Consider the following 27,657-nt stretch of genomic DNA (forward strand, 5'->3'; position numbering starts at 1 on the left):
CTGCTCCCCCGCAAATATCGCGCAATTCTACCTGAATCTGGGCCATTGTTTTTTTTCCCAAAATTTTCGCTCCTTTTTCGCTTATCTCGCAAAAAAAAAAAAAAAAGGTTGTGAATAAATACCACCAAAATAAAGCTCTATTTGTGTTAACAAAATAATAAAAATTTGGGTACAGCGTAGCATGACCGCACAATTGCCATTGAAGGTGCGAGAGCGCTGAAAGCTGAAAATAGGTCTGGGAAGGAGGAGGGGGGTGAAAGTGCCCGATATTGATGTGGTTAACGCCTTCTGGAATTCCCACCGCACATATACTGCAGCAGGGCAGCCTGGCTGCACGAACCAATGTACTTGTACGTCGGTTCGTGCATGAGACACAGTGGTCGTACGCCCGCGGGTACGGCAATCATGGTACAGAGAGGCAGAACAAGGATCTGCCTATGTAAACAAGTCAGATCCCCGTTCTGACAGGTGACAATACTGAGATCTGCTGCTGCTAGTGATCAGGAGTCTTGCTAAAAATTGCAGATTGCCGCCATTACTAGTAAAAACAATAAAACATAAAAACCTATAAATCGATCCCATAGTTTGTAGATGCTATAACCTTTGTGCAAACCAATCAATATACGCTTATTGTGATTTTTTTTTTTTACCAAAAATATGTAGAATACATATTAGCTTAAACGAATGAATACATTTTTTTTTTTTTTTGGATATGTATTATAGCAAAAAGTAAAACATTTCGGGCCAGATTCTCAGAGCAAGTCCGCCGGCGTATCTGCCGATACTCCGGCGTACAGGCATACCCCACTTTTAAGTACACAATGGGACCAGAGCATGTATGTAAAACGAAAATGTACTTAAAGTAAAACAATATATTTTTTCACTTCTAGGGTGTAGTAGGGGGTCAGGGGCTGTAGTGGGGGTGTCAGGAGCTGTAGTTGAGGTCTCAGGGTCTGTATTGGGGGTGTCAGGGGCACACTGGAACAGGACGGGCTATGCTCTCTGAGCTTCAGCTCCTTCTACTGTGGCTGCAAAATGTCTGTACAGTACTTGTAAGGCACTTTACATACACTTGCGGGTATGTCCTTACTCGCGAGTGTATGTAAAGTGAGTGTACTTAAAGCGGGGTATGCCTGTACTTTCAAATTTGCTGCGTCGTATCTTTAGTTTAAATCCTCAAACCAAGATACGCCGGCTTCTGGCTTCGATCCGACAGGCGTACGGCTTCGGATCGTAGGTGCAATACTTCCGCGCCCGCTGGGTGGAGTTCGCGTTGTTTTCCGCGTCGGGTATGCAAATTAGCTTTTTCCGTCGATCCACGAAGGTACGCGCGGCCGTCGCATTCTCTTACGTCGTCGCTATTCGGCTTTTCCCGTAAGTCGTCCGTGAATAGGAAAGGACGTAACTCACGTCGAAGTTCAAAAAATTACGTTGGTGCGACATCATTTCGCGCAAGGCACGGTGGGAAATTTCAAAACGGAGCATGCGCAGTATGTTCGGTGCGGGAACGCGCCTAATTTAAATGATCCACGCCCCTTACCTGGATCATTTGAATTAGGCGGGCTTGCGCCGGAGGGATTGACGCTACGCCGCCGCAACTTTACAGGCAAGTGCTTTGTGAATCAAGCACTTGCCCGTAAAACTTGCGGCGGCGTAACGTAAATGCGATACGTTACACCGCCGCAGATCTACCTGAATCTGGCCCCTTGTATTTGTTTCAAAATTGTCTTTTTTTGTTTATAGCGCAAAAAATAAAAACCGCAGAGGAGATCAAATACCACCAAAAGAAAGCTCTATTTGTGGGAAAAAAAGGACGTCAATTTTGTTTGGGTACAGTATCGCACGACCGCGCAATTGTCAGTTAAAGCGACGCAGTGCCGTATCGCAAAAAATGGCCTGGTCATTAAGGAAGGGTAAAATCTTTTGAGGCTGAAGTGCTTAACCAGTTCCCGACCCCCGCATGTACATATACGTCCACAATATGGCACGTACAGGCACATGGGCGTACACGTACGTCCTCGCCTATTAGCGGGTGGGGGGTCCGATCGGGACCCCCCCCGCTACATGCGGAGGTCGGGTCCGCTCGGGGAGCGATCCGGGACCACGGCGCGGCTATTTGTTTATAGCCGCTCCGTCGCGATCGCTCCCCGGAGCTGAAGAACGGGGAGAGCCGTGTGTAAACACGGCTTCCCCGTCCTTCACTATGGCGGCGCATCGATCGCGTCATTCCCTTTATAGGGAAGACACGATCGATGACGTCATTCCTACAGCCACACCCCCAAACAGTTGTAAACACACACTAGGTGCACCCTAACTCCTACAGCACCACCTGTGGTTAACTCCCAAACTGCAACTGTCATTTTCACAATAAAGAATGCAATTTAAATGCATTTTTTGCTGTGAAAATGACAATGGTCCCAAAAATGTGTCAAAATTGTCCGAAGTGTCCGCCATAATGTCGCAGTCACGAAAAAAATTGCTGATCGCCGCCATTAGTAGTAAAAAAAAAATAAAAAATAAAAATGCAATAAAACTATCACCTATTTTGTAAACACTATAAATTTTGCGCAAACCAATCGATAAACGCTTATTGCGATTTTTTTACTAAAAATAGGTAGAAGAATACGTATCGGCCTAAACTGAGGAAAAAAAATGTTTTTATATATGTTTTTGGGGGATATTTATTACAGCAAAAAGTAAAAACCGCAGATGTGATCAAATACCACCAAAAGAAAGCTCTATTTGTGGGGAAAAAAGGACGCCAATTTTGTTTGGGAGCCACGTCGCACGACCGCGCAATTGTCTGTTAAAGCGACGCAGTCCCGAACTGTAAAAACACCTTGGGTCTTTAGGCTGCATATTGGTCCGGGGCTTAAGTGGTTAAGAGCCGTGTTTACCCACAAGGCAATGCACAGGTGTTCCATGCATCCCCATGCAGGCAGTCCCATTGGTATCAACTGGGATGCAGTAGCTGCATGGACAAAGCCCCTGTTCCCAATGTAACATCCAATGTCACATGTGGAGCAGTAGCGGTGGTCATTAAGGGGGGTAAATCCTTCCAGGGCTGAAGTGGTTAAAATGGTTGTAAATGTAAACCGAAATATGAACAAAGCATATCCCTCTATATTGAGTACTTGTCTCGATTAAGTGTCATTTCTGTCTGCTACCTTGTTCCTCTGCTATCTGCATGAATCACTTTTGACAATTTTTCCTGACACCAAGAGAAAAATGGAGACAGGGGAGGGACCTCTAGTAGATTGACAGCCTCAGCTCTGTGCTGTGTGAGGGGGCGTGTCTCTTCCCTCCAATCAGCTCTCAGAGTTCTCCTCACTGAGCTCTGCAGAGTGTAACTTCAGCTCTCCGCCCTTTCTTTTTTAGCATGTTCTGACAAGCTTATAAATTCAGCACTTTGAACAGATGTAGGGAAGAGAGGACTGCAGATAGACAGATACAACTTATGTAGGAGGATTTGTTTCATCTCTGTGTATAACCTAAGGATAGTACTTTTCCTGGGTATATGTAAGGGTTTACAACCACTTTAATAGGTGACTCTTGGCTGAGATCTGTTTAACTAAAGGCACGTGCCACCATTGTACTCACCTAGGTAGTCATCAAAGGAAAACTTGTCATTGTCCCATATCTGAAGCATGAGGTTTGGAGAGATTTTATTTTCAGTCTTTTCCAAGCTCCAGAAGTGCTCCTGTAGAAGACAAATATGTGAATGTTTTATGTGAACCTTACAATCCCGGGAATGGAGACTTAAAATTTGGTGTAGAACCTGTTGACATGAAGTTGTCCCGTCCCCCCTGTCCACACACACTATTTGGCTATAACATCCTTGTCGGAATACAGAATTGTATATTGTGAAAAATCAGTACATCAGAATTTAGTAGAGCTATATTCTTCAACCAGTAGATGGCAGTGTTTATATGTTTGTAGCTGCATCTATGGTATGCTCTATTTCTTTTCTGTATAATAAAGTTTCCTGATTTCTGTCTGCAGTTAAGCAGCAATCCCATGTGGAATGTCCATGGTTGTTCTGTAGGACTATATACCGAATTTCTAACAACCCGCCACTCTTCTGGAAAAGCTTTCCACAAGATTATGGATCAAAAGGAGTAATAGAGATGGACCTCTTGAGTGATAGGGATAGGTAGTCCAAATTTAGATTTTTTTTTGCAGGCAATTCTCCATAAACAGGGATATCCAATGGATTTTTAAAGGGGAGGTTCACCCTAAAAACGACTTTCTATTATTACATTGGCCCCCCACATTACAATACAATTATGCCTATTATGTTTTTTTTGTGCTGTACATACCTTGATACAGCTTATTCACCCGTGGCTTCCGGGTTGCGAGTCCCGCGGGAGTGGGCATTCCTAACATGCTGTTGATTGACGTGATGACAAAAAACGAGCTCCCCCCGTCGCGTAAGCTGCGTCACGATTGGCGAAAGGAGCCGAACGGCGAGTCGGCGCTATACTGCGCCTGCGCACCGCCGTTCGGCTCCTTTCGGCAATCGTGACGCAGCTTACGCGACGGGGGGAGCTCGTTTTTGGTCATCACGTCAATCAACAGCATGTTAGGAACGCCCACTCCCGCGGGACTCGCAACCTGGAAGCCACGGGTGAATAAGCTGTATCAAGGTATGTACCACCTCCGTGGTGGCGTGAGTTCCACCCGCCGTTGGTTAGCAACCAGAGCACCGGAAGTGGCCTCGGACAAACACGTGACCAGGTACCGCCGCTGACATACGTTTCATTGTTTATGTCTTCAGGGGGCGTACCTGGTCACTAATGATCATGGTATTTATAGTATTGTAGACAGAGCATTAATTAGTATCGTGGGTACGACTTACGCAAACAACGTAATCGACGGAAAATTCGACGCTGGCCCGACGTCCATACTTAACATTGGCTGCGCCTCATATAGCAGGGGTAACTTTATGCTGGAAAAAGCCTTACGTAAACGGCGTATCTGTACTGCGACAGCCGGGCGTACGTTCGTGAATAGGCGTATCTAGCTGTTTTACATATTCTAGGCGTAAATCAGCGTACACGCCCCTAGCGGCCAGCGTAAATATGCAGTTAAGATACGAGGGCGTAGGAGACTTACGCTGGTCGTATCTTAGACAAATTCTGGCGTACCTGATTCTTTGAATCAGGCGCCAAGATACGACGCCTCACACTCAGAGATACGACGGCGTATCTGGAGATACGCCATCGTATCTCCTACCTGAATCTGGCCCATATTTTATATTATTATTCTAAGAACATAACTCACAGGTCACAGACACTCCAGATCATGGGAGCTGCAAAAAAATATAAGTACTGGGTCCCTTCCCCTGTGAGGGGTTGGGATCCGGACCCTAGTAATAATAAACTCTAAAGTAAACATTTAGAACAGAGAATCGGAATTTATTTAAGTGAGGGAAACTACCATAGAGACATAACTAGCTAGTAGCAACTCATCGGATAGATATTTTGGATTTTATTTTTAAATTGCTAAAGGAAGGTTAACAAAAAAATGCACATACACAAGTATTACCCTCATGCTGAGGGAAACTAGAAATATTGAAAACAGAACTGACCTCTAATCATTGGACAGAAAACAATTTAGGTCCAGTTCTATATTCATGCCAAGTGGCTGCATAGTCCTCAATCTTTACAGCCACTTAGTCTCGTTTTGGGAAATGGTTCGTTTCATGTGTCCCTCTCCAATGCCTGGAGACCTTATCAATACCATAAAAAGTACACAGACCAGGGTCACTGTTATGATGGCTTTTAAAATGTGTGAACACACTAGGATTAGGAAACCCTTTCTTAATATTCGCCAGATGCTCATTGATTCTTATTTTGAGTGGTCGTGTGGTTCTGCCCACTTACTGGAGGGAACAGGGGCACTCCAGGACGTAGGTCACCTGGTCAGAATGGCAAGTGATAAGAGGTTTTATCTTGAACTGTTCTTTGGTTACATTAGATTGAAAATGGGTAACCTTCTTAGAATCTCCTGATTTTCGAGTGATTCTACATGCTTTGCATCTGGTACAATGATAGAACCCAGACCCATCCAGAAACGTGGGAGGTTTCCTGGGGGGGGTCGGGTACATTGCGGGCTATCCTGTTTCTCAAGCCTGGTGCCCGAATATAGATGAATCTAGGTCTGGAAGAAATGGTCGATTGTAAATCTTTATCCTTCATAAGTATAGGCCAATACTTTTTAAAGATAGTTTCAATTTATCTATATTGCCTATGGAATCCTGATATGAAGGCTACTTCACCTTTTATACTCCTTCCTTTATACTCCTTATTGGATTTGGCAACTAGCAAATATTGTCTATCCATTAGAGACACTTGAGATAGTACTTTGTCAAGTGTTTCCGCAAGGTACCCTTTTCCCCCCAAAAAATGTTTGTTAGAACGTCTGCTTGGAGAATAAAATCATCATTGTTGACACAATTTCACCTGAGCCGCATTTATTGTCTATTCGGGACACCCCCTATCCACTGATGATGATGACAGCTATGTGTTGGCACAAAGCCATTTCTATCAGTGGCTTTAAAGTAGGTAAGGGTCTCAAAGACATTGCCTTTTTTTCTAATGATAAGGTCCAGATAGTTGCTGGTATTGGAATTAATTTCCGCTGTAAAGTTCAGGCCATAGCTATTGGTGTTCATTTGTGCCAGATACATTGTTAGACTGGTTTCTGTCCCCTCCCAAAAAAGAATCACATCATCTATGTACCGTTTATAAAACGTGAGTGATTCATTCCATGTTGGAGAAAATGGTTTCCTGCTCCCACTTATTCAGAACGACATTAGCCACACTAATTTGGTTATAGTATTGATTGTTGGGCCAAAAATAATTATTTCCCATGGCCATCTGAAGGCCTTTGATCAAATACGGTAATTGATCTGGGATTTTTTGAGTTTTGATTCTTTTACTAGGGCCCACCGAAGTGCCTCAAGTGCATCTGCAAGGTGTCTGCAACCCGCGGCTCCAGAGCCGCATGCGGCTCTTTTGAACCTTTGCCACGGCTCCGGGGCACCTTTTGAGGGTAACGAGTAATCTACCTGATTACTCTTACCCTCGCGGTAACGTCGTTCCCATTACTTGGGCGGCGTTACCGCAATTACATCTACCGCGCGGCGTGCGGGGGGGCAGGAGGGGTCATGTGGCCACGGGCATGAGCTGGCCTGTGAGTTGGTCACGGCGCGTCATGTGACTGGCCACAGAGCTGGCCTATCTGTGCTCGCGGCCCGGGTGGCGCATGCACGCGCACGCGCCTGGAGTCTCCCGCCCGCCTCAGCCTGTCACGACTCAAGAGCTCTCATCTCAGCCCCCGACATATCCCCCGCAGAGGCTCCGCTCCGGATCAAAGACCGTGGCCCTGCGAAGAGAGAGAGACAGACGACGAGTGACACAGACAGTAAGCGCACTAGAGCAGGCAGCGCAGGTGAGAACCGGCATCATGTGTGGATTGGAAGTGTCTGGGACTGGGGGGGGGAGAGCGGCCTAGTCTAGGGCTGGGGGCTGGGGCCAGCCTGGGCATGTGGAGGTGGAATCTTATGTGATATATTGTACAGTATTGCATTTGCTGGGCATGTGGAGGTGGAATCTTATCTGATATCGACAATATCAGATAAGATTCCACCTCCACATGCCCAGCAAATGCAATACTGTACAATATCAATTATATCAGATAAGATTCCACCTCCACATGCCCAGCAAATGCAATACTGTACAATATCAATTATATCAGATAAGATTCCACCTCCACATGCCCAGCAAATGCAATACTGTACAATATTTTGCGGCTCCCAGGTTTTTTTATTCCTTCGGAAACTGGTCCAAGTGGCTCTTTATGTCTTAAAGGTTGCAGACCCCTGGTATAGAGGGACTCTATATCTACTGTTACCATAAATGTATTCTCCGTAGCTTTGAGATGTTGTAATGCTACTATGAGGTCTCTTATTTACATTGACTACAGATGGTGGCCTAATGCCTTGAAAAAGTATGCATATCTCTTGAAATGTTCCACATTTTGTCATGTTACAACCACACACGTAAATATATTTTATTGGGATTTTATGTGATAGACCAACACAAAGTGGCACATAATTGTGAAGTGGAAGGAAAATGATAAATGTTTTTTAGTCTTTTTTACAAAAAAAGTTTGAAAAGTGTGGGTTACATTTGTATTCAGCCCCCCTGAGTAAATACTTTGTAGAACCCCCTTTCGCTGCAATTACAGCTGCAAGTCTTTTTGGGGATGTCTCTACCAGCTTTGCACATCTAGAGAGGGACATTTTTGCCCATCCTTCTTTGCAAAATAGCTCAAGCTCTGTCAGATTGGATGGAGAGTGTCTGTGAACAGCAATTTTCAAATATTGTCACAGATTCTCAATTGGATTTCGATCTGGATTTGACCAGGCCATTCTAACACATGAATATGCTTTGATCTAAACCATTCCATTCTAGCTCTGGCTGTATGTTTAGGGTCGTTGTCCTGCTGGATGGTGATCCTCTTGCAAGTATTTTGCAAACTTTAACAGGTTTTCTTTTAAGATTGCCCTGTATTTGGCTCCATCCATCTTCCTATCAACCCTGTCCCTGCTGAAGAAAAATATCCCACAACATGATGCTGTCACCACCATTTTTCACGGTGGGGATTGTATGTTCAGGGTGATGTGCAGTGTTAGTTTTGCGCCCCCCACATAGTTTTGCTTTTAAGCCAAAAAGTAAAATTTTTGTCTCGTCTGACCAAAGCACCTTCTTCCATGTTTGCTGTGTCCTCCACATGGCTTCCAAACTGCAAATGGGACTTCTTATGACTTTCTTTCAACAATGGCTTTCTTCTTGCCACTCTTCCATAAAGACCAGATTTGTGGAGTGCACAACTAATAGTTGTCCTGTGGACAGATTCTCCCACCTGAGCTGTGGATCTTTTTGCAGCTCCTCCAGAGTCTTCTCTGATTAATGCTCTCCTTGCCTGGCCTGTCAGTTTAAATGGACGGCCATATCTTGGTAGATTTGCAGTTGTGCCTTAAGCCTCCGACACATTTGTTGTCGGAAAATTTGAAAGCATGCAGTCCTACATTTGTCGTCGGAAAGTCCGACAGCAGTCGTCTGATGGAGCATACAAACGGTCTGATTTTCCAACAACAGTCTGCCATCACACAATTCCCGTCGGAAAATCAGATTGTGTGTACGGGCCTTTAGAGTATGGTACTTCCACACCAGTATTTTATCATTGGTATCCACAGAATAGATTTGTTCTTGTGCTTGAACATTCCAAAACAAACCATCCATAGCGAGAGTGGAAATTGAGAACCGATAGATGGCTGCTGCCATCTTTTTTCATGACTTGGTTGAATCATAGAGATGCATGTTCCTATGATAAGTCAATGACTATTTCATCTGCCGCACAACTTTTTAACATTGTGCAAATATTTTCTGAGTGAAATGTGACACTTCTACCAGAAGCGGGTGCCAGGGTTGGCCGCTGACACACATCCGTTTAGTACTCTCAGACATCGCGTTTTTACTAATAACCGCACTTTGCGGCTGCTTTTACCTTTGTGGAGACTGAGCAGACCTGCTCGGCGGGGAGATAATCAAATGGGAAGATAAACCTCCAGTTGAAGTTGCCTTCACCACCCATGGATCTGTAGTGAACGTCTGTTTTTTGCCTATGTTCTTCGTGGCCGATCATCCAGCTGAGGGAAGGAAGGAGAGGAAAGATGGTCAGCTATAGAGGAAGTCTTTTTTTATGTAAGCCTGCCAGCTTCAAAACGGGTGACACCCACTTGGGGGTATATGTGTATAAAACACTGCCTGGCTTTATAAAAAAAAACAGTATAAACCTGTATATAAAGTGACAGTGTGTGTCTTGTCAGATAGTGGAGGAGGAAGCAGTGCTGGATGAGTTATCAGTATATAAGGTGACAGTGTGTGTCTTGTCAGATAGTGGAGGAGGAAGCAGTGCTGGATCAGTAATCTGTATATAAGGTGACAGCGTGTGTCTTGTCAGATGATGGAGGAGGAAGCAGTGCTGGATCAGTAATCTGTATATAAGGTGACAGTGTGTGTCTTGTCAGATGATGGAGGAGGAAGCAGTACTGGATCAGTAATCTGTATATAAGGTGACAGTGTGTAGCTTGTCAGGTGATGGAGGAGAAAGCAGTGCTAGATCAGTAATCTGTATATAAGGTGACGGTATGTGTCTTGTCAGATGATGGAGGAGGAAGCAGTGCTGGATCAGTAATCTGTATATAAGGTGACAGTGTGTGTCTTGTCAGATGATGGAGGAGGAAGCAGTGCTGGATCAGTAATCTGTATATAAGATGACATTGTATGTCTTGTCAGATAGAGGAGGAGGAAGCAGTGCTGGATCAGTAATCTGTATACAAGGCCCCGTACACATGAGGAGGCATGTCCGATGAAAACGGCCTGCGGACCGTTTTCATCGGACATGTCTCCTGGGAGCTTTTGGCCTGATGTGTGTACACAACATCAGACCAAAATCCCCGCGGACAGAGAACGCGGTGACGTAGAAGACACCGACGTTCTCAAACACGGAAGTGCAATGCTTCCACGCATGCGTCGCATCAATTTGACGCATGCGCGGGATTTCGGGACGCTGGTTACACATCATAACCAGCGGACATGTCCGATTAGGTGTACTAACCATCGGACATGTCCGACGGACATGTTTCCAGCGGACAAGTTTAGCTTGCTAAGAAACTTTTGTCCGCTAGGCTGTACACACGGTCGGACATGTCCGCGGACCAGTTTCCGCGGACATGTTCGACCGCGTGTACGCGGCCTAAGAGGTTCTGGAGCAGAAGTACTTTATGATAATAATGTAGAGGGGTGTGTTAAATGTGTGGTGAGTGACATGTGATATACTGTACAAGGCTGGTTGTGTTTACTTGCTGCGGGTGTACATAGAGCTGCAGATTGTACACATCTCTGATATTATATTACATATGTAGTATGGAGACCTCTTACCTCTTCACATAAATATCACTCATTTTCTCCCCTGTGATGCTGACATCATCTAGGATGACATCACGGGCGTTCCATATTATGCAGCGCAACAAAAACCTGGAGGAGAGACAAGAAGGAAACACACAAATGCTATGATTGTATTCACATCTGTTGCAGTGCACTGTAATGCTGCTTCACCACAAGTCACTGATTACATCTCTGAGTTGGCCTAATGCTTGTCTGTACATAGCCAGAGCAGACAGCACAGGACAGGAATAAAACTTCAATTGACAAGGGTCAACGCACGGTGTCATGCGGAGTCCCTCAGGGATCCCATTTGTCGCCGGTTCTGTTCAATATCTATCTCCGCCCTCTTTTTGAAATCATCAGTAACCAGAAGTTACTTTACCACTCTTATGCAGATGACACACAACTGTATTTTCGCATCTGCAACAAAAACGATCATTATCTCGGACTAGAAAAATGCCTTACTTTGATAGAAAATTGGATGACGAAGAGTTATCTTAAACTCAACGGTTCGAAAACTGAACTTCTCCTGTTTTACGCCAATCAAAATAATCATCCCGCAACAACATGGACACCCCCGCCCATTCTGGGTCAATCCATCACCCCTAGCACCAAAGTCAAAAGTCTCGGAGTCATTTTCGACACCTACATGACAATGGACGCACAAATAGGGTCAGTAGTCAGCGGATCGCACCATCTGCTGCGCCTACTACGTAGACTCACTCCCTTTATCCCGAAAGAAGACATAGCAGTCATGGTGGGAACAATCATCAACTCCAGACTGGACTATGCAAATGCCCTCTACCTCGGACTCCCTAAATACCAAATCACTCGTCTGCAAGTCGTTCAAAATACGGCCGCTCGACTAGTGACTGGGAAAAAACCATGGGAATCAATCTCCCCTTCACTGAGATCCCTTCATTGGTTCCCAGTAAAAGACAGAATCACTTCCAAGGCCCTCTGCCTAATACATAAGTGTATTCAAGGCAATGCCCCCCAATATCTATGCGAAAAACTAAAAGCTCACAACACCAATTGCGTTCTGCGATCCACCAACCAAAATCTACTCCAGATACCCAAAGCCAGATACAAGTCCAAAGGAGAACGGAGATTTGCAGTCCAAGGACCCAGACTATGGAACGCTCTACCAACCAGCATCCGACTGGAGGTGAACTACTTAGCCTTCAGAGGAAAAATCAAAACCCTTCTCTTCTGAGGCCAAAAAAAGTTTACTCAGGGAATGGATACAAAGCACCCAGACGCGATTCAGTTTGCATGTGTTGAGTTATATAAGTTTCTCACTCACTCACGCAAGGGAATTTAAACTGGGATAGTTGGCAAGTATGAGGCAGCTGCTTTGGGCCCCACAACAATGACAGGGCCCAGGGCAGCTTCCCCTTTTGCCCTGCCTTAAAGATGGACCTGCCAGTCACCCTGCATAAGGAGAGAGAGCAAACCTGTGAGAGGGACCCAGCAAGCTCCACCCACTACAGGCTGCCTGCAGAAAACTACAGAAGGGGGTGGAGATGAGACAGGTCACACTACACAAAGAAGGAGAGCAGAGCTGGGGAAAAGTGGGGACCTCGGAGCAAAGCTCACCGGCCACCCCAGGAGTCATGGGGTATGGCGTGGCAGACCCAGCCTCTTTGCAAAGGTGTGCCCATGCTTGCTGGTCGGACTGAGTAGACTACAAGGATCTATATTATCCAGCCTGTCTCTCAGCCGACAGTTGAAAGAAGATTCTTCAAGAAAAAGTAAAATAAAATAAAATAAAATTTCTCCTCAGGGCGCTGGGTCCAAAGGGAGCCATACGTCCTTCTCCTTGTTAGGCAGAATGAAACTGAGGCTGCATGCTGCAGTGAGGAGGGTTATGTCTGGAGGGATCGCCCCCTGGGCGGGGATGTTCAACTCTGTTAATGTAACATGTATTTAATTATCCAACATGTTTCTGCCTAGTCCTCTCCTGTAAACAGGGAACATAACCCACTTGTCAAGATTTAAGAAGCTGTGTCCGTCCATGGACGATAAGAGAAAAAACGATTTAAGCAACAGACAGCATGGATTCATGAAAGACAAAAGTTGTCAGACAAACCTGATTTATTTTTATGAAGAGGTAAGTAAAACCGTGGACAGAGGCGTGGCAGTGGACATGGTATACTAGGACAGAGGGGTGACAGTGGATGTGGTATACCTGGATTTTGCAAAAGCGTTCGATACAGTTCCGCACACACGGCTCATGTGTAAGGTAAGGTCTACAGGATTGGATATATCAGTTTGTAAATGGATAGAAAACTGGCTGAAAGACAGAATTCAGAGAGTCGTGGTTAATGATTCTTACTCTGAATGGTCAAAGGTTATCAGTGGTGTACCCCAAGGTTCAGTGCTGGGACCCTTACTTTTTAATATATTTATAAATGATATTGGGTCTGAGATCAAAAGTAACATTTCTGTCTTTGCAGATGACACCAAGCTATGCAGTGGAATAACGTCCTTGCAGGATGTCTCCAATTTACAAGCCGACCTCAATGCTCTGTCTAATTGGGCGACTATGTGGCAGATGAGGTTTAATGTAGATAAATGTAAAGTTATGCACTTGGGGGATAAGAATATGCATGCATCATACATACTAGGGGGAGTACAACTGGCGGGATCTGTAGTGGAGAAGGATCTGGGGGTTTTAGTTGATCATAAGCTCAATAATGGCATGCAATGCCAAGCTGCGGTTTCCAAAGCGAGCAAAGTCCTTTCTTGTATAAGAGAGGTATGGACTCCAGAGACAGAGATATCATTTTGCCCCCCCTGTACAAATCATTAGTAAGACCTCATCTGGAATATGCAGTTCAGTTTTGGGCCCCAGTTCTCAAAAAGGATATCGGGGAACTGGAGAAAGTGAAGAGAAGGGCAACCAAACTGATAAGAGGCATGGAGGAGCTCAGCTATGAGGAAAGATTAGAGGAACTAAATCTATTCACTCTTGAGAAGAGGAGAATAAGGGGGGATATGATCAACATGTACAAATATATAAGAGGTCCATATAGTGAACTTGGTGTTGAGTTATCTACTTTATGGTCAACACAAAGGACAAGGGGCCACTCTTTACGTCTAGAGGAAAAGAGATTTCATCTCCAAATACGGAAAGGTTTCTTCACAGTAAGAGCTGTGAAAATGTGGAACAGACTCCCTCCAGACGTGGTTCTGGCCAGCTCAGTAGATTGCTTTAGGAAAGGTCTGGATTCTTTCCTAAATGTACATAATATAACTGGGTACTAAGATTTGTAGGTAAAGTTGATCCAGGGTAAATCCGATTGCCTCTCGGGGGATCAGGAAGGAATTTTTTCCCCTGCTGTAGCAAATTGGATCATGCTCTGCTGGGGTTTTTCACCTTAATCTGGATCAACTGTGGGTATGGAGTTGGGTCATGGGATTGTACGATATTATAATTGTTATTTTTTTTATGGTTGAACTGGATAGACTTGTGTCTTTTTTCAACCTGACTAACTATGTAACTATACTCCAGCCAGGAAATTAAGCAGTTTCTATCTGACTTCAAATTGAGCACCGCCGACCTAAATGGCATGGGGGGTACATATAGGAGTTGAGAAAATATCTTATGGTATAGGGGTGATGGCGCTGCCTAAGGGTGGTCACTAAAGTGTTGGTCGCTAAAAACCCAAATTATGGATGAAGGTGTATAAAAACCGTTTGTCGGACACCTCTGTGCGGTGGGCTCATGAAAAGGGCCCCCCGGGTGGTTTTCAGTAGGTGATCCTATTAATAAGGTTCAGAGTCCTGCCCAAGGGCTCTGAATTGTGTCACTAATTGGTGTGTTGAATGTCTCCGTGGTAAACAATAGTGTTGCAATAAACTGTGAAAGTTTGCCCTGAATGACCAGTGCTAGATGTGTTATTGCTTAAGGGCAATGGAAATAACATGTAATGTTGAATGCACAAGTGACATTACAATACAAAAATAATAAGTGAAAAAAATTAATATGTTCTGTGATTCAATCCTGGTGTTCAGGTGTGCATCATTATGAGTATGCTAATTCAAGTGAAAAAATTCCTTAAAGGGGAGGTTCACCCTAAAAACAACTTTTTCTTATTACACTGGCCCCCCACATTACAATACGATTATGCCTGTTAGTTTTTTTTTGATGCTGTACATACCTTGATACAGCATATTCACCCGTGACTTCGGGGTTGCGAGTCCCGCGGGAGTGGGCGTTCCTAACATGCTGGTGATTGACGTTTTGACAAAAAACGAGCCCCCCCCGTCGCGTAAGCCGCGTCACGATTAGCGAAAGGAGCCAAATGGCAAGTCGGCTCCTTTCGGCAATCGTGACGCGGCTTACGCGACGGGGGGGGGGGGGGCTCGTTTTTTGTCAAAACGTCAATCACCAGCATGAAGCCACGGGTGAATATGCTGTATCAAGGTATGTACAGCATCAAAAAAAACTAACAGGCCCAATCGTATTGTAATGTGGGGGGCCAGTGTAATAAGAAAAAGTTGTTTTTAGGGTGAACCACCCCTTTAATAAACATAAGTACAAAAAAATTCAATCTCCAGATAACCAACCATACAAACAGCAATAAAGTCCAATGATTAGATTGGATGGTGAGCCTAAATAACCAGCAATATAATTTCAACACTACATCATGATTTGGTTTCTTTGGAGTGACTGGATGGACAAAGAAGCAGAAAAGAATACTCCATATCTTGGTCTTCAATGTGTTGGCATCCGTGCTCCCCTCTGTTAGATCCCCACTCACCAGATAGTTGTCCCCAAGAGGGGTATTGAGCCTTACGGTGTCAGGGGTGATCCTCTGTCTGCTTTCCAGCTGCCTCCACTGGTATCCTCAGCAGGGTTCAGGAGCCACGTTGATCGTTGTTTTAAAAAATAAAAAGAAGATTCCACATGGTGTGATATCCAAGCGGTAAAGGACACTTTATTATAAAAATTGTATCCAAATAAAAAATTTAAAAAAAGCTTGCTTGCAAGCAAGAAATTAGAAATTTAAAAAAATGCCAGCGGGAAAACAGCACCGAGCTGTTCCCAATAGTCAGGACCAGGTGCGTTCCGCTGTAGAGAACGTATGGTGCGCTCGTTTGCGTTCCACACCTCGTCTCTCGCTACCCGGAAGTGACGTTGACGTGTGACGTCTGACGCTGCTAGATCAACTGCCGCGTTTTGTCCAATGGACCTTTGAGAAAGTCCATTGGACGTCAACGTCACTTCCGGGTAGCGAGAGACGAGGTGTGGAACGCAAACGAGCGCACCATACGTTCTCTACAGACCAAGATATAGAGTATTCTTTTCTGCTTCTTTGTCCATCCAGTCACTCCAAAGAAACCAAATCATGATGTACTGTTGAAATTATATTGCTGGTTATTTAGGCACACCATCCAATCTAATCATTGGACTTTATTGCTGTTTGTATGGTTGGTTATCTGGGGATTGCAAACAGAGGGCTAGATTCAGCAAGAATTTACGCCGGTGTATCTATAGATACGCCACGTAAATTCAAAGCTGCGCCGGCGTATCTTCTTTCTGTGTTTAGAAAGCAACATACGCCAAAATTAGGCTAAGATCCGACTGGCGTATGTCTCTTACGCCGTCGTATCTTAGGGTGCATATTTACGCTGGCCGCTAGGTGGCGCTGCCGTCGATTTCAGCGTAGAATATGCAAATTACCTGGATACGCCGATTCAGAAACGTACGTGCGCCCGGCGCATTTTTTTACGTTGTTTACATTAGGCTTTTTCCGGCGTAAGGTTGCTCCTGGGTCTATGAGGCGTACGCAATGTTAAGTATGGACGTCGTTCCCACGTCAAATTTTGAAAATTTTACATCGTTTGCGTAAGTCGTTCGCGAATAGGGCTGTACGTAAGTTACGTTCACGTCTAAAGCATTGACGATTTGCGGCGGAATTTCGAGCACGCACACTGGGATTCTTTTACGAACGGCGCATGCGCCGTTCGTAAAAAACGTCAAATACGTGGGGTCACACTAAATTTTGATAAAACACGCCCACATCATCCAAATTTGAAGTAGGCGGGCTTACGCCGGAGCACATACGTTACGCCGCCGTAACTTAGGGCGCAAGTTATTTCAGAATACGGAACTTGTGCCCTAATTTACGGCGGCGTAACGTATCGGAGATACGTTACGCCCGCACAAGATTACGCAGGGCTACCTGAATCTAGCCCAGAGTTTTTTTGACATTTTTTGTACTTATGTTTATTAAGGAATTTTTTCACTTGAATTAGCATACTCATAATGATGCACAGATAAGGAAGTAGATGGACAGCTGCACTCCAAGTAGGTCTTTAAAAGAAGACGTGCTCTTTATTTAAAAGGAAAAATGCACAGCATACAAACAGCATACAGTGGGGAGAACAGCTGACGCGTTTCACATTAAGAACTAATGCTTAGTCATAGCTACATAATGATGCACACCTGAACACCAGGATTGAATCACAGAACATATTAATTGTACACTTTTTTTTTTCTTCATTTTTTTTCACTTATTATTTTTGTATTGTAATGTCACTTGTGCATTCAACATTATGGGCCAGATTCAGAAAGAATATACGTCGGCGTATCTCCAGATGCGTAACTTTACCCCTCATGAAGCAGGGGTAAGTCATGTTAAGGTATGGACGTCGGAAACGTCGGAACAGCATCGTATTTTACGTCATTTGCGTAAGTCGTACGTGAATAGGTGGGCATAGGTTACGTTCACGTCGACAAAGCATTGAGCCGACGTAACTTAGGGAGAAAATTCGACGTGATACTGAGCATGCGCGCGCATGCGCCGTTCGTTAGGCGCGTCATTTACGTGGGGTCACGATTCATTTCCATACAACACGCCCCCTACCAGCCTACTTTGAATTAGGCGGGCTTACGCCGGCCAATTTACGCTACGCCGCCGCAACTTACGGAGCAAGTGCTTTGTGAATACTGCACTTGCCTGTCAAAGTTGCGGCGTAAATAGGATACGCTACGCCCGCACAAAGATGCGCCCAGATACGTGAATCTGGCCCTACATGTTATTTCCATTGCCCTTAGGCAATAACACATCTAGCACTGGTCATTCAGGGCAAACTTTCACAGTTTATTGCAACACTATTGTTTACCACGGAAACATTCAACACACCAATTAGTGACACAATTCAGAGCCCTTGGGCAGGACTCTGAACCTTATTAATAGGATCACCTACTGAAAACCACCCGGGGGGGCATTTTTCATGAGCCCACCGCACACAGGTGTCCGACAAACACCTTCACCCTTAATTTGGGTTTTTAGGGACCAACACTTCAGTGACCACCCTTAGGCAGCGCCATCACCCCTATACCATAAGATATTTTCTCATAACATTCCTCCTTAGGGGGGCAGCAGCCCATATACCCACACCTTAGCGCGGAATCTAATACATTTCTTCAACATTTAGGAGTTGGTGCCACAAAGAGGTCACACACAGACACACTCAATGGCCACTTCTTTAGGTACACCTGTTTAATTGGCTGATTAGCAATTTGTTTTAACAAGCAATCAAATGGCAGCAACTCAATGCATGTAAGCATCTGGATGTGGTAAAGACGACTTGCTGTTCAAAACCGAGCATCAGAATGGGGAAGAAAGGGGATTTAAGTGACTTTGAACGTGGCATGGTTGTTGGTACCAGATGGGCTGGTCTGAGTATTTCAAAAACTGCTGATCTACCGGGATTTTCACACACAACCATCTCTCGGGTTGTGTGTGAAAATAGAGAAAGAGAAAATATCCAGTGAGCGGAGGTTGTGCGGAGGAAAATGCCTTGTTGATGTCAGAGGAGATTGGGCAGACTTGTTCCAGATGATAAAAAGGCAACAGCAACTCAATTAACCACTCGTTACATCCAAGGTATGCAGAATACCATCTCTGAATGCACAAAACATTGAACCTTGAAGCAGATGGGCTACAGCAACAGAAAACCACACCGGGTGCCACTCCTATCAGCTAAGAACATTTCAGTACAAGAGGGCTGGAGTTCAATTTTAAAGAATGTTGAAGAGGACTGAGAGTTATTCTCCCCAATAGGGACACAGAGATATCAAAACCTGACAGAGGTTCTAACCCCATCGCAATCTATAAGGCCCTGTACACACGGCCGAGAAACTCGACGAGCAAAACACATCGTTTTGCTCGTCGAGTTTCTTGTGAAGCCGCCGAGGATCTCGGCAGGCCAACTTTCCCCATTGAGGAACGAGGAAATAGAGAACATGTTCTCTATTTGGCCCGACAAGATTCTCGTTGGTTTCCTCGGCCGAAAGTGTACACACGACCGGGTTTCTCGGCAGAATACGGCTCCCATCGAGTTTCTGGCTGAATTCTGCCGAGAAACTCGGTCGTGTGTACGGGGCCTCAGGCTAAAACAAGTTTCTGTAAAGTAGCATGGCCACAGGGGAAGCATACATTTTCGGGTTTATTGAATATCTCTATCAGTATTTTTAATATGCAGATTGGAAGACCTCAGTGTGACCAATCAGATTCTAGATCTCAGGCAAGCGAACTGGAACAGGAAATTGCACTGAGCACATCATCGCTACTTTAGTCACCAATCAGATTTGAGATTACTTGGGTCACATGACACATAAGATAAACTGCCCCAGCACAACCCACATTATAAGATTATATCATAAATCTCACCTTTTTGCTTTTCTTGGCGTGATGTTAAACGGCGGCCCGGGAGGTCCTAGTGACTTGGGGAACACATCCACCCACATCTGCAGCTTTCCCTACAATCAAAAAGTACAGACTGTGAGGACAGAGGGGCTGAAGGGATACAGTATCTCCCAAAAGTAAGTACACCCCTCACATTTTTGTAAATATTTTCTTATATCTTTTCATGTGACAACACTGAAGAAATTACACTTTGCTACAATGTTGTGCAGTGAGTTTACAGCTTGTATACAGCTTGTGTAAATTTGCTGTCCCTTCAAAATAACTCAACACACAGCCATTATTGTCTAAACCGCTGGCAACAAAAGTGAGTACACCCCTAAGAGAAAATGTCCAAATTGGACCCAAAGTGTCAATATTTTGTGTGGCCACCATTATTTTCTAGCACTGCCTTAACCCTCTTGGACATGGAGTTCCCCAGAGCTTCACAGGTTGTCACTGGAGTCTCTTCCACTCTTCCATGACGGAGCTGGTGGATGTTGGAGACCTTGCGCTCCTCCACCTTCCATTTGAGGAGTCCCACAGATGCTCAATAGGGTTTAGGTCTGGAGACAGGCTTGGCCAGTCCATCATCTTTACCCTCAGCTTCTTTAGTAAGGCAGTGGTCGTCTTGGAGGTGTGTTTGGGGTTGTTATGTTGGAATACTGCCCTGTGGCCCAGTCTCTGAAGGGGGGGGGGGGGTCATGCTCTGCTTCAGTATGTCACAGTACATGTTGGCATTCATGGTTCCCTCAATGAACTGTAGCTCCCCAGTGCCGGTGTTCTGCCGATGAGTGTCCCCCTGGCGGATAATGTCTCCCCTGTACTGCGCTTGCACAGTACGAACCACAATGGGGCCGACGGAAATAGCCAAACATAAATAGCTCAGAGGCACTTGCGCAATGACGAGGATATTGTGACAGACACTGGCGCACACTCCCGATGCTCGTGCTACTCTGCAAGGGGGCGGGTGCATTATTGTTATATCGTCTAAGGGGCGGATAGCTACAGAAGAGGCCGAGTTTTCTATTGATGTCCAAGACGAAGCTACGCCACTAAGCACGGCGAAACGTGTTGACGGCATCACCCAGCGCCTGTCATCTGACGTTTAACGTGTGGTGAATGGGTGAACTGGGCGAGGGTGCCACGGAGCGACTAAGTGCCCGAACCAACGCGGAGCACTGACAGCAAGGACCGGGCTTACACGCTAAAAGCGATCACCGACTGGCAACATATATATGCTGGGAAACGGTAGCGGAACACATAGTTTGAATTGATCGAGATCATTGATGTCATTACATCCAGTCCCATGGCTAAGTGATTCTCTCCATGCGGTGCTCATATTCAACTACCAGAAGCCGCTGTTCCAGCAACAAAGGAATTAATCAGCCAGATCAAAAGGTGACAACAAGCAACACTTTGGTAACATACTAACCCTACTCACCAATTGCTTCAGTTACCAGCTGCTTGAATTGCCCCATATTGCTGACATACCAAGCTCCAATGCCTGCCATGCTTAAAGCGGAGGTTCACCCAAATAACATTTATATAGGACCAAATTCTTTATACTACCAACATGTACAGTCGGCACTTTTTTTTCTTTTTTTTTGGGCTGTACATACCTTATAATCTATATTTGCAATCCGGCTTCCGGGTACTTCTACTGTGGGAGTAGGCGTTTCCAAGCTGAGCCGCAATGTAATGATTGATGTCTATCAGAAAATGTTACCCCTGGTGGATAAGGCCCCACCCCCCGTATTGCGTAGGCGAGTCACGGAGTTTCCGAAAGGAGCCGAACATGTAAAGCTGCGAGTCGGCTCTATACGGCGCCTGCGCAGTCAGCTCTACACGGCTCCTAGTTGGTGCGCAGGCGCCGTGTAGAGCCGACTCGCAGCTTTACATGTTCGGCTCCTTTCGGAAACTCCGTGATTCGCCTACGAAATACGGGGGGCGGGGCCTTATCCGCCTAGGGGGAACATTTTCTGATAGACATCAATCATCTGGGGCGAACTCCCAGATTACATTGCGGCTCAGCTTGGAAACGCCGCGGGAGAAGTACCCGGAAGCCGGATTGCAAATATAGGGCTAGATTCAGAATTGAATTACGCCGGCGTATCTATAGATACGCCGCGTAAATTCAAAGCTGCGCCGGCGTATCTTCTTTCTGTATTCAGAAAGCAAGATACGCCGGAATTAGGCTAAGATCCGACTGGCGTAAGTCTCTTACACCGTCGTATCTTAGGGTGCATACTTACGCTGGCGGCTAGGTGGCGCTTCTGTCGTTTTCGGCGTAGAATATGCAAATGACCTAGATACGCCGATTCACAAACGTACGTGTGCCCGGCGGATTTTTTTTTACGTCGTTTGCGTAAGGCTTTTCCGGCGTAACGTTGCTCCTGCTTCTATGAGGCGTACGCAATGTTAAGTATGGACGTCGTTCCCGCGTCGAATTTCGATTTTTTTACGTCGTTTGCGTAAGTCGTTCGCGAATAGGGCAGGACGTAATTTACGTTCACGTCGAAACCAATACGTCCTTGCGGCGTACTTTGGAGCAATGCACACTGGGATATGTAACGGACGGCGCCGTTCGTAAAAAACGTCAATCACGTCGGGTCACCATCCATTTACATCAAACACGCCCCCCTCATACTCATTTGAATTAGGCGCGCTTAAGAGACTTACGCCAGTCGGATCTTAGCCTAATTTCGGCGTATCTTGCTTTCTTGCTTGCTTTCTGAATACAGAAAGAAGATACGCCGGTGCAGATTTGAATTTACGCGGCGTATCAATAGATACGCCAGCGTAAATTCTCTCTGAATCTAGCCCCGTGAGTTTTTTGATCCGTTGCACCCCTACCGCCGGGGGACCTTTTTTGGCAGGACACCGGCAGCACTAATGCAGCCCCAGACCATGACACTCCCACCACCATGCTTAACTATAGGTTGCTGCCGCATACGCTTGTCACCATCTGACACCAAATACGTTTATCCTGTGGTCCATGTCCTGTGGTCTCATCAGACCACAGGACATGGTGCCAGTAATCCATGTCCTTAGTCTGCTTGTCTTCAGCAAACTGCGGGCTTTCTAATGCATCATCTTTTTGGTGTCTCACTCTCATCTAATGCTGGTTAGTTCAGTTAAAGCTAGACCCTCCATGTTTCCTAAGTCGGTGCTAGAACTTTGCAGAGATAGGGCTTAGTGCAATTATCTGAAGTAAAATTGGATTCGATCAGTGTTGCAAACCGCCAGTAAAAAACTACACTTTTCTCCTGCCGGTAAGGCTACTTTCACACTGGGGTGGTGAGGGCATCGGTGGTAAAGCAACGCTATTTTTAGCAGCGCTTTACTGTAATTTTTGTGGCGCTATTCAGCCGCTAGCAGGGCGCTTTTAACCCCCGATTACGGCCAAAAAAGGGTTAGGACCGCCTGCAAAGCACCGCTGCAGCGGCGCTTTGCCAGCGATTTGGTGGCGCTGCCCATTGATTTCAATGGGCAGGGGCGCTGTAGGAGCGGTGTATACACCGCGCCTCCAAGAAATTACTTTTTTTAGCATCCTGCCAGCACACGGCTCCAGTGTGAAAGTCCTCGGTGCTCTCCGGCGCCCCCCCACAACCTCTGGCCGCATGCAGTATAGCATGCTATTGAAGTCAATGCGGAACAAACTATTTGCGTTTCCACTGACTTCAATGGGGAAACTCGTTTTGATATGCGAGTACTTTGGATTAAGAGCATTCTCCTGAAAGGGATTAATGCTCGTAATCCGAGGTTCCATTGTATAGGGGACTTTACTTTAAGGTGCTTTGTGTCACACTGCAATGCATAAGTGTTGCCTTTGAGGTAGTGTTGTGTTATAGTGCGTATAATACAGATTTCCTACCTGTTCTATGTCCGGCTGCATCGGACTGTAGAGCGATCGCGTTTCCACGTGTTCATGGACCAGGCCCTGTTTGCGCAGGACGTGCAGAGCCAGACGCTCCTCAGGAGGCCCCAGGTGTGGATTGGAGAATTTACTTTCATCTGTCAGGGAGAGGAAATGAGCAAATGTGAAAACGTGAAATACATTCCAAGACATTCAACAGAGAATATTGACCATTCACAACAGTCTCTGCACCAGAGGAGCTTACACTCTAATATCCCCCCATGGTGGGTCACTATTATTATAAGTTTATATAGTTCTGACATATTCCATAGTGCTGTACAGAGACAACTAAGACGTTTACATCTCTCTCTGCACCAGAAGAGCTTACACTCTAATGCCCCCACTACAGTTAGACATATTAAAACATTTAGCAGATGTCTCCAACTCATTGCTACTCTATGTGAATCATAAAATAAAGGAACATTTATAATGACGGCTGAATATCTGGGTTTTTTGTTTCAGCCCGATCATGACAGGTGCTCCCTAAAAAAGCTAAGACTGTATTTTCAGAAGTATTGGGACGCCTACCTTTATATGCACATGAACTTTAATGGCATCCCAGTCTTAGGCCTTAGGGTTCAATATTGAATTGGCCCACCCTTGGCAGCTATAACAGCTTTATCTCTTCTGAGAAGACAGTCCACAAGGTTTAGGAGTGTGTCTATAGGAATGTTTGACCATTCTTCCAGAAGAGCATTTGTGAGGTCAGGCACTGATGTGGACGAAAGAGGCCTCTGCTGTAATTCATCCCAAAGGTGTTCTATCGGGTTGAGGTCAGGACTCTGTGACACTGGTGTGCAGTCATGTTGGAACAGGAAGGAGCCATCCCCAAACTGTTCCCACAAAGTTGGGGGGGCATGAAATTGTCCAAAATATCTTGGTATGCAGATGTCTTAAGAGTTTCCTTCACTGGAGCTAAGGGGCCAAGCCCAACTCCTGAAAAACAAGCCCACACCATAATCCCCCCTCCACCAAATGATTTGGACCAGTGCCCAAAGCCAGATCCATAAAGACATGGATGAGCGAGTTTGGGGGTGGAAGAACTTGACTGACCTGCACAACTGCCCCCAACTTTGTGGGAACAGTTTGGGGATGGCCAACATGACTGCACACCAGTGTCACAAAGTCCTGACCTCAACCCGATAGAACACCTTTGGGATGAATTACAGCGGAGACTGCGAGCCGGGCCTTTTCTTCCAATATCAGTGCTTAACCTCACAAATGGGCTTTGGGAAAAATGGTGAAACATTCCCACACTTCTAAACCTTGTGGACAGCCTTCCCAGAAAAGCTGAAGCTGTTATAGCTGCAAAGGGTGGGCCAACTCAATATTGAACCCTAATGGGTGGGCCAACTCAATATTGAACCCTAATGGGTGGGCCAACTCAATATTGAACCCTAATGGGGTGGGCCAACTCAATATTGAACCCTACTGGAGTGGGCCAACTCAATATTGAACCCTACGGACTAAGACTGGGATGCCATTAAAGTTAACGGGGAAGATCCACGTACATCGGCGCATAATTGCATCGGGCGTAGCGTATCTAAGATACACTACGCCGCCGTAACTTACTTTTTTTTTTGAATCCTCAAAGAATGTGCGCCATAAGTTACGGCGGCGTAGTGTATCTTTGGCGGCGTAAGGGCGCGCCATTCAAATGGATGTGATGGGGGTGTGTTTTATGTAAATACGCCTTGACCAGGCGTAAACAACGTTTTTGTTCAACTGCGCATGCGCCGTCCGTGGGGGTATCCCAGTGCGCATGCTCCAAATTAAACTGGAACAAGCCAATGTTTACGACGGTGACATCATTCTACGCAAAGCCCCATTTGCGAACGACTTACGCAAACAACGTAACATTTTTAAAATTCAACGCGGGAACGACGGCCATACTTAACATTGGTTTCGCCTCATATAGCAGGGGTAACTATACGCCGGAAAAAGCCGAATGCAAACGACGTAAAAAAATGCGCCGGCCGGACGTACGTTCGTGGATCGCCGTATCTAGCTAATTTGCATACTCGATGCAGATTTCGACGGAAACGCCACCTAGCGGCCAGCGGAAAAATGCACCTTAGATCCGACGGCGTACTAAGACAAACGCCTGTCGGATCGAGCCCAGATGCAGTCGTATTTTGTTTTGTGGATACAAAACAAAGATACGACGCGGGAACTTTGAAATTACGCGGCATATCAATAGATACGCCGGCGTAATTCTTCTGTGGATCTGGCCCAATGTGCGTGTAAAGGCAGGCGTCCCAATACTTTTGACAATATAGTGTATGTAGAGGTGTGTATTCAGCAGCTCACCGAGATCAGACAGACTGTACTCCTGACCACGGAAGAGGATCCTGTTGTTTTTGTAGATGGGGAGTTTGAAGTTACGCTTCTTGGCAAATATTTGAAGAAGCTGAGATGGTCGTAACTGGTCCCTCCACTTGTTCGGTCCTGATCTGCGAGGAGAGAAGCAAAACGTTACTCATGTATAGGAAGGACAATGTACCACCAAAACCCAACATTTTAACATTTGCAACCAGGCTGCTAATCTTGCTTTGGGGGTTTCATTTTGACTTTCTAACTTTTGCACTAAGCCTGTTCACTTGGCGATGAACACAGGAGGCGGATCCAGAGTCTATTCTCGGGAGGGGCACTGCCAGAAAATAAGGGGCCAGATTCACAAAGAGATACGACGGTGTATCTCCAGATACACCATCGTATCTCTGACTTACACTGGTCCTATCTATGCGCCTGATTCATAGAATCAGATACGCATAGATAGGGCTAGATCCGACAGTGTTACACTGTGTTACACTGTCGGATCTTTTTTTCAATTTAAAAATGGCGCCGGGGGCGTTCCCGCTGATTTACGATAAATAATATGTAAATCAGCGAGATACGCAAATTCACGAACGTACGCGGACCCGTCGCAGTGTACTTACGTCGTTTCCGTAGCGGTTTTCCGTCGTATACTTACCCCTTATTTTATCAGGTGCAGCCAATGTTAAGTATAGCCGGCGTTCCCGCATCGAATTTGAATTTTCCTACGTCGTTTGCGTACGCCGATTCACGAACACGCGCGTCGCAAGTCCCGCTCACGTCGCAACCACTGACGTCCTAGTGACGTCAGTGGGAGCAATGCACGCCGGGAAATTCCACGGACGACGCATGCGCATTTAAATCGGCGCGGGAACGCGCCTGATTTAAATATGACACTCCCCTAGCCGCGGAATTTGAATTCCGCCGGGGGATTTAGGATCCGCCGTCGCAAGTTTGGAGGTAAGTGGTTTGTGAATTAGCCACTTGCCTCCTAAACTTGCGGGAGCGGATCTTAATTCACGTAGAACGAGCGGATCTATAGATCCGCTGCGCTACGTGAATCTGGCCCAAGGTGTTGCTTACATAACTGTATCTAACGTATCATACAGTCCTGATTGGGCAGAGGGGGAGCCAATCAGTGGGTCTAGCGGAAGGGATGTCCGCCACCCGCGATCGCTCCCCACAGAGATAGAACGGTGGTAAACAAGGCAGACCGCCATTCTGTCAGAGATGAACAGAGTGATCTTGTGTTCCTGCTAACCAGGAACATGGAGCACTCTGTTCATCTAGTGAATCCATCCCCCACACAGTTAGCAAGCACCCCCTAGGGATATAGTTAACCCTTTGATCACTCCTGATTTTGACCGATGGATTTCCCCACAGACGATCGTTTTTTTAACCATACGAACATTTTAAAACAGGTTCTATTTTTTTTCACCAATGGGAAAAAAACTGATGGGTCCCACACACGATTGGTTCGTCCGATGAAAATGGTCCATCGGTCCGTTTTCATCAGACGAACCGATCGTGTGTACAGGGCATTACAAGCCCTGCATGGTAAGTGCGCCTGCGCCGTTGTCTACGGTGTGCATGCGCCGTAGACAACAGTGCATTCCTTTCTGCATATATCTCCTAAACCGTGTAGGTTTAGGAGATATTGCAAACACCTACAGGTAAGCCTTAATCTAGGCTTACCTGTAGA

The 27,657-nt window shown here is 45.8% G+C and overlaps 1 protein-coding gene across 6 annotated transcripts in view; it reads right to left on the reverse strand.

Moving 5' to 3' along the window:
• DYSF (dysferlin) overlaps positions 1-27,657 on the reverse strand; it is a 412,823-nt gene that overhangs the window by 12,133 nt on the left and 373,033 nt on the right. For all 6 annotated transcript variants that reach the window (XM_040335540.1, XM_040335536.1, XM_040335537.1 and 3 more), the window contains 6 exons: positions 25,950-26,092; positions 23,598-23,737; positions 19,709-19,797; positions 11,013-11,108; positions 9,577-9,718; positions 3,601-3,700 (listed from right to left, as the gene is read on the reverse strand). In XM_040335540.1, the coding sequence (XP_040191474.1) occupies positions 3,601-3,700; positions 9,577-9,718; positions 11,013-11,108; positions 19,709-19,797; positions 23,598-23,737; positions 25,950-26,092 (710 nt within the window). The remainder of the gene's footprint in view (positions 1-3,600; positions 3,701-9,576; positions 9,719-11,012; positions 11,109-19,708; positions 19,798-23,597; positions 23,738-25,949; positions 26,093-27,657) is intronic.

The sequence above is a fragment of the Rana temporaria genome, chromosome 1 (genome assembly GCF_905171775.1).
Source record: "Rana temporaria chromosome 1, aRanTem1.1, whole genome shotgun sequence".
Taxonomy (NCBI): Eukaryota; Metazoa; Chordata; class Amphibia; order Anura; family Ranidae; genus Rana; species Rana temporaria.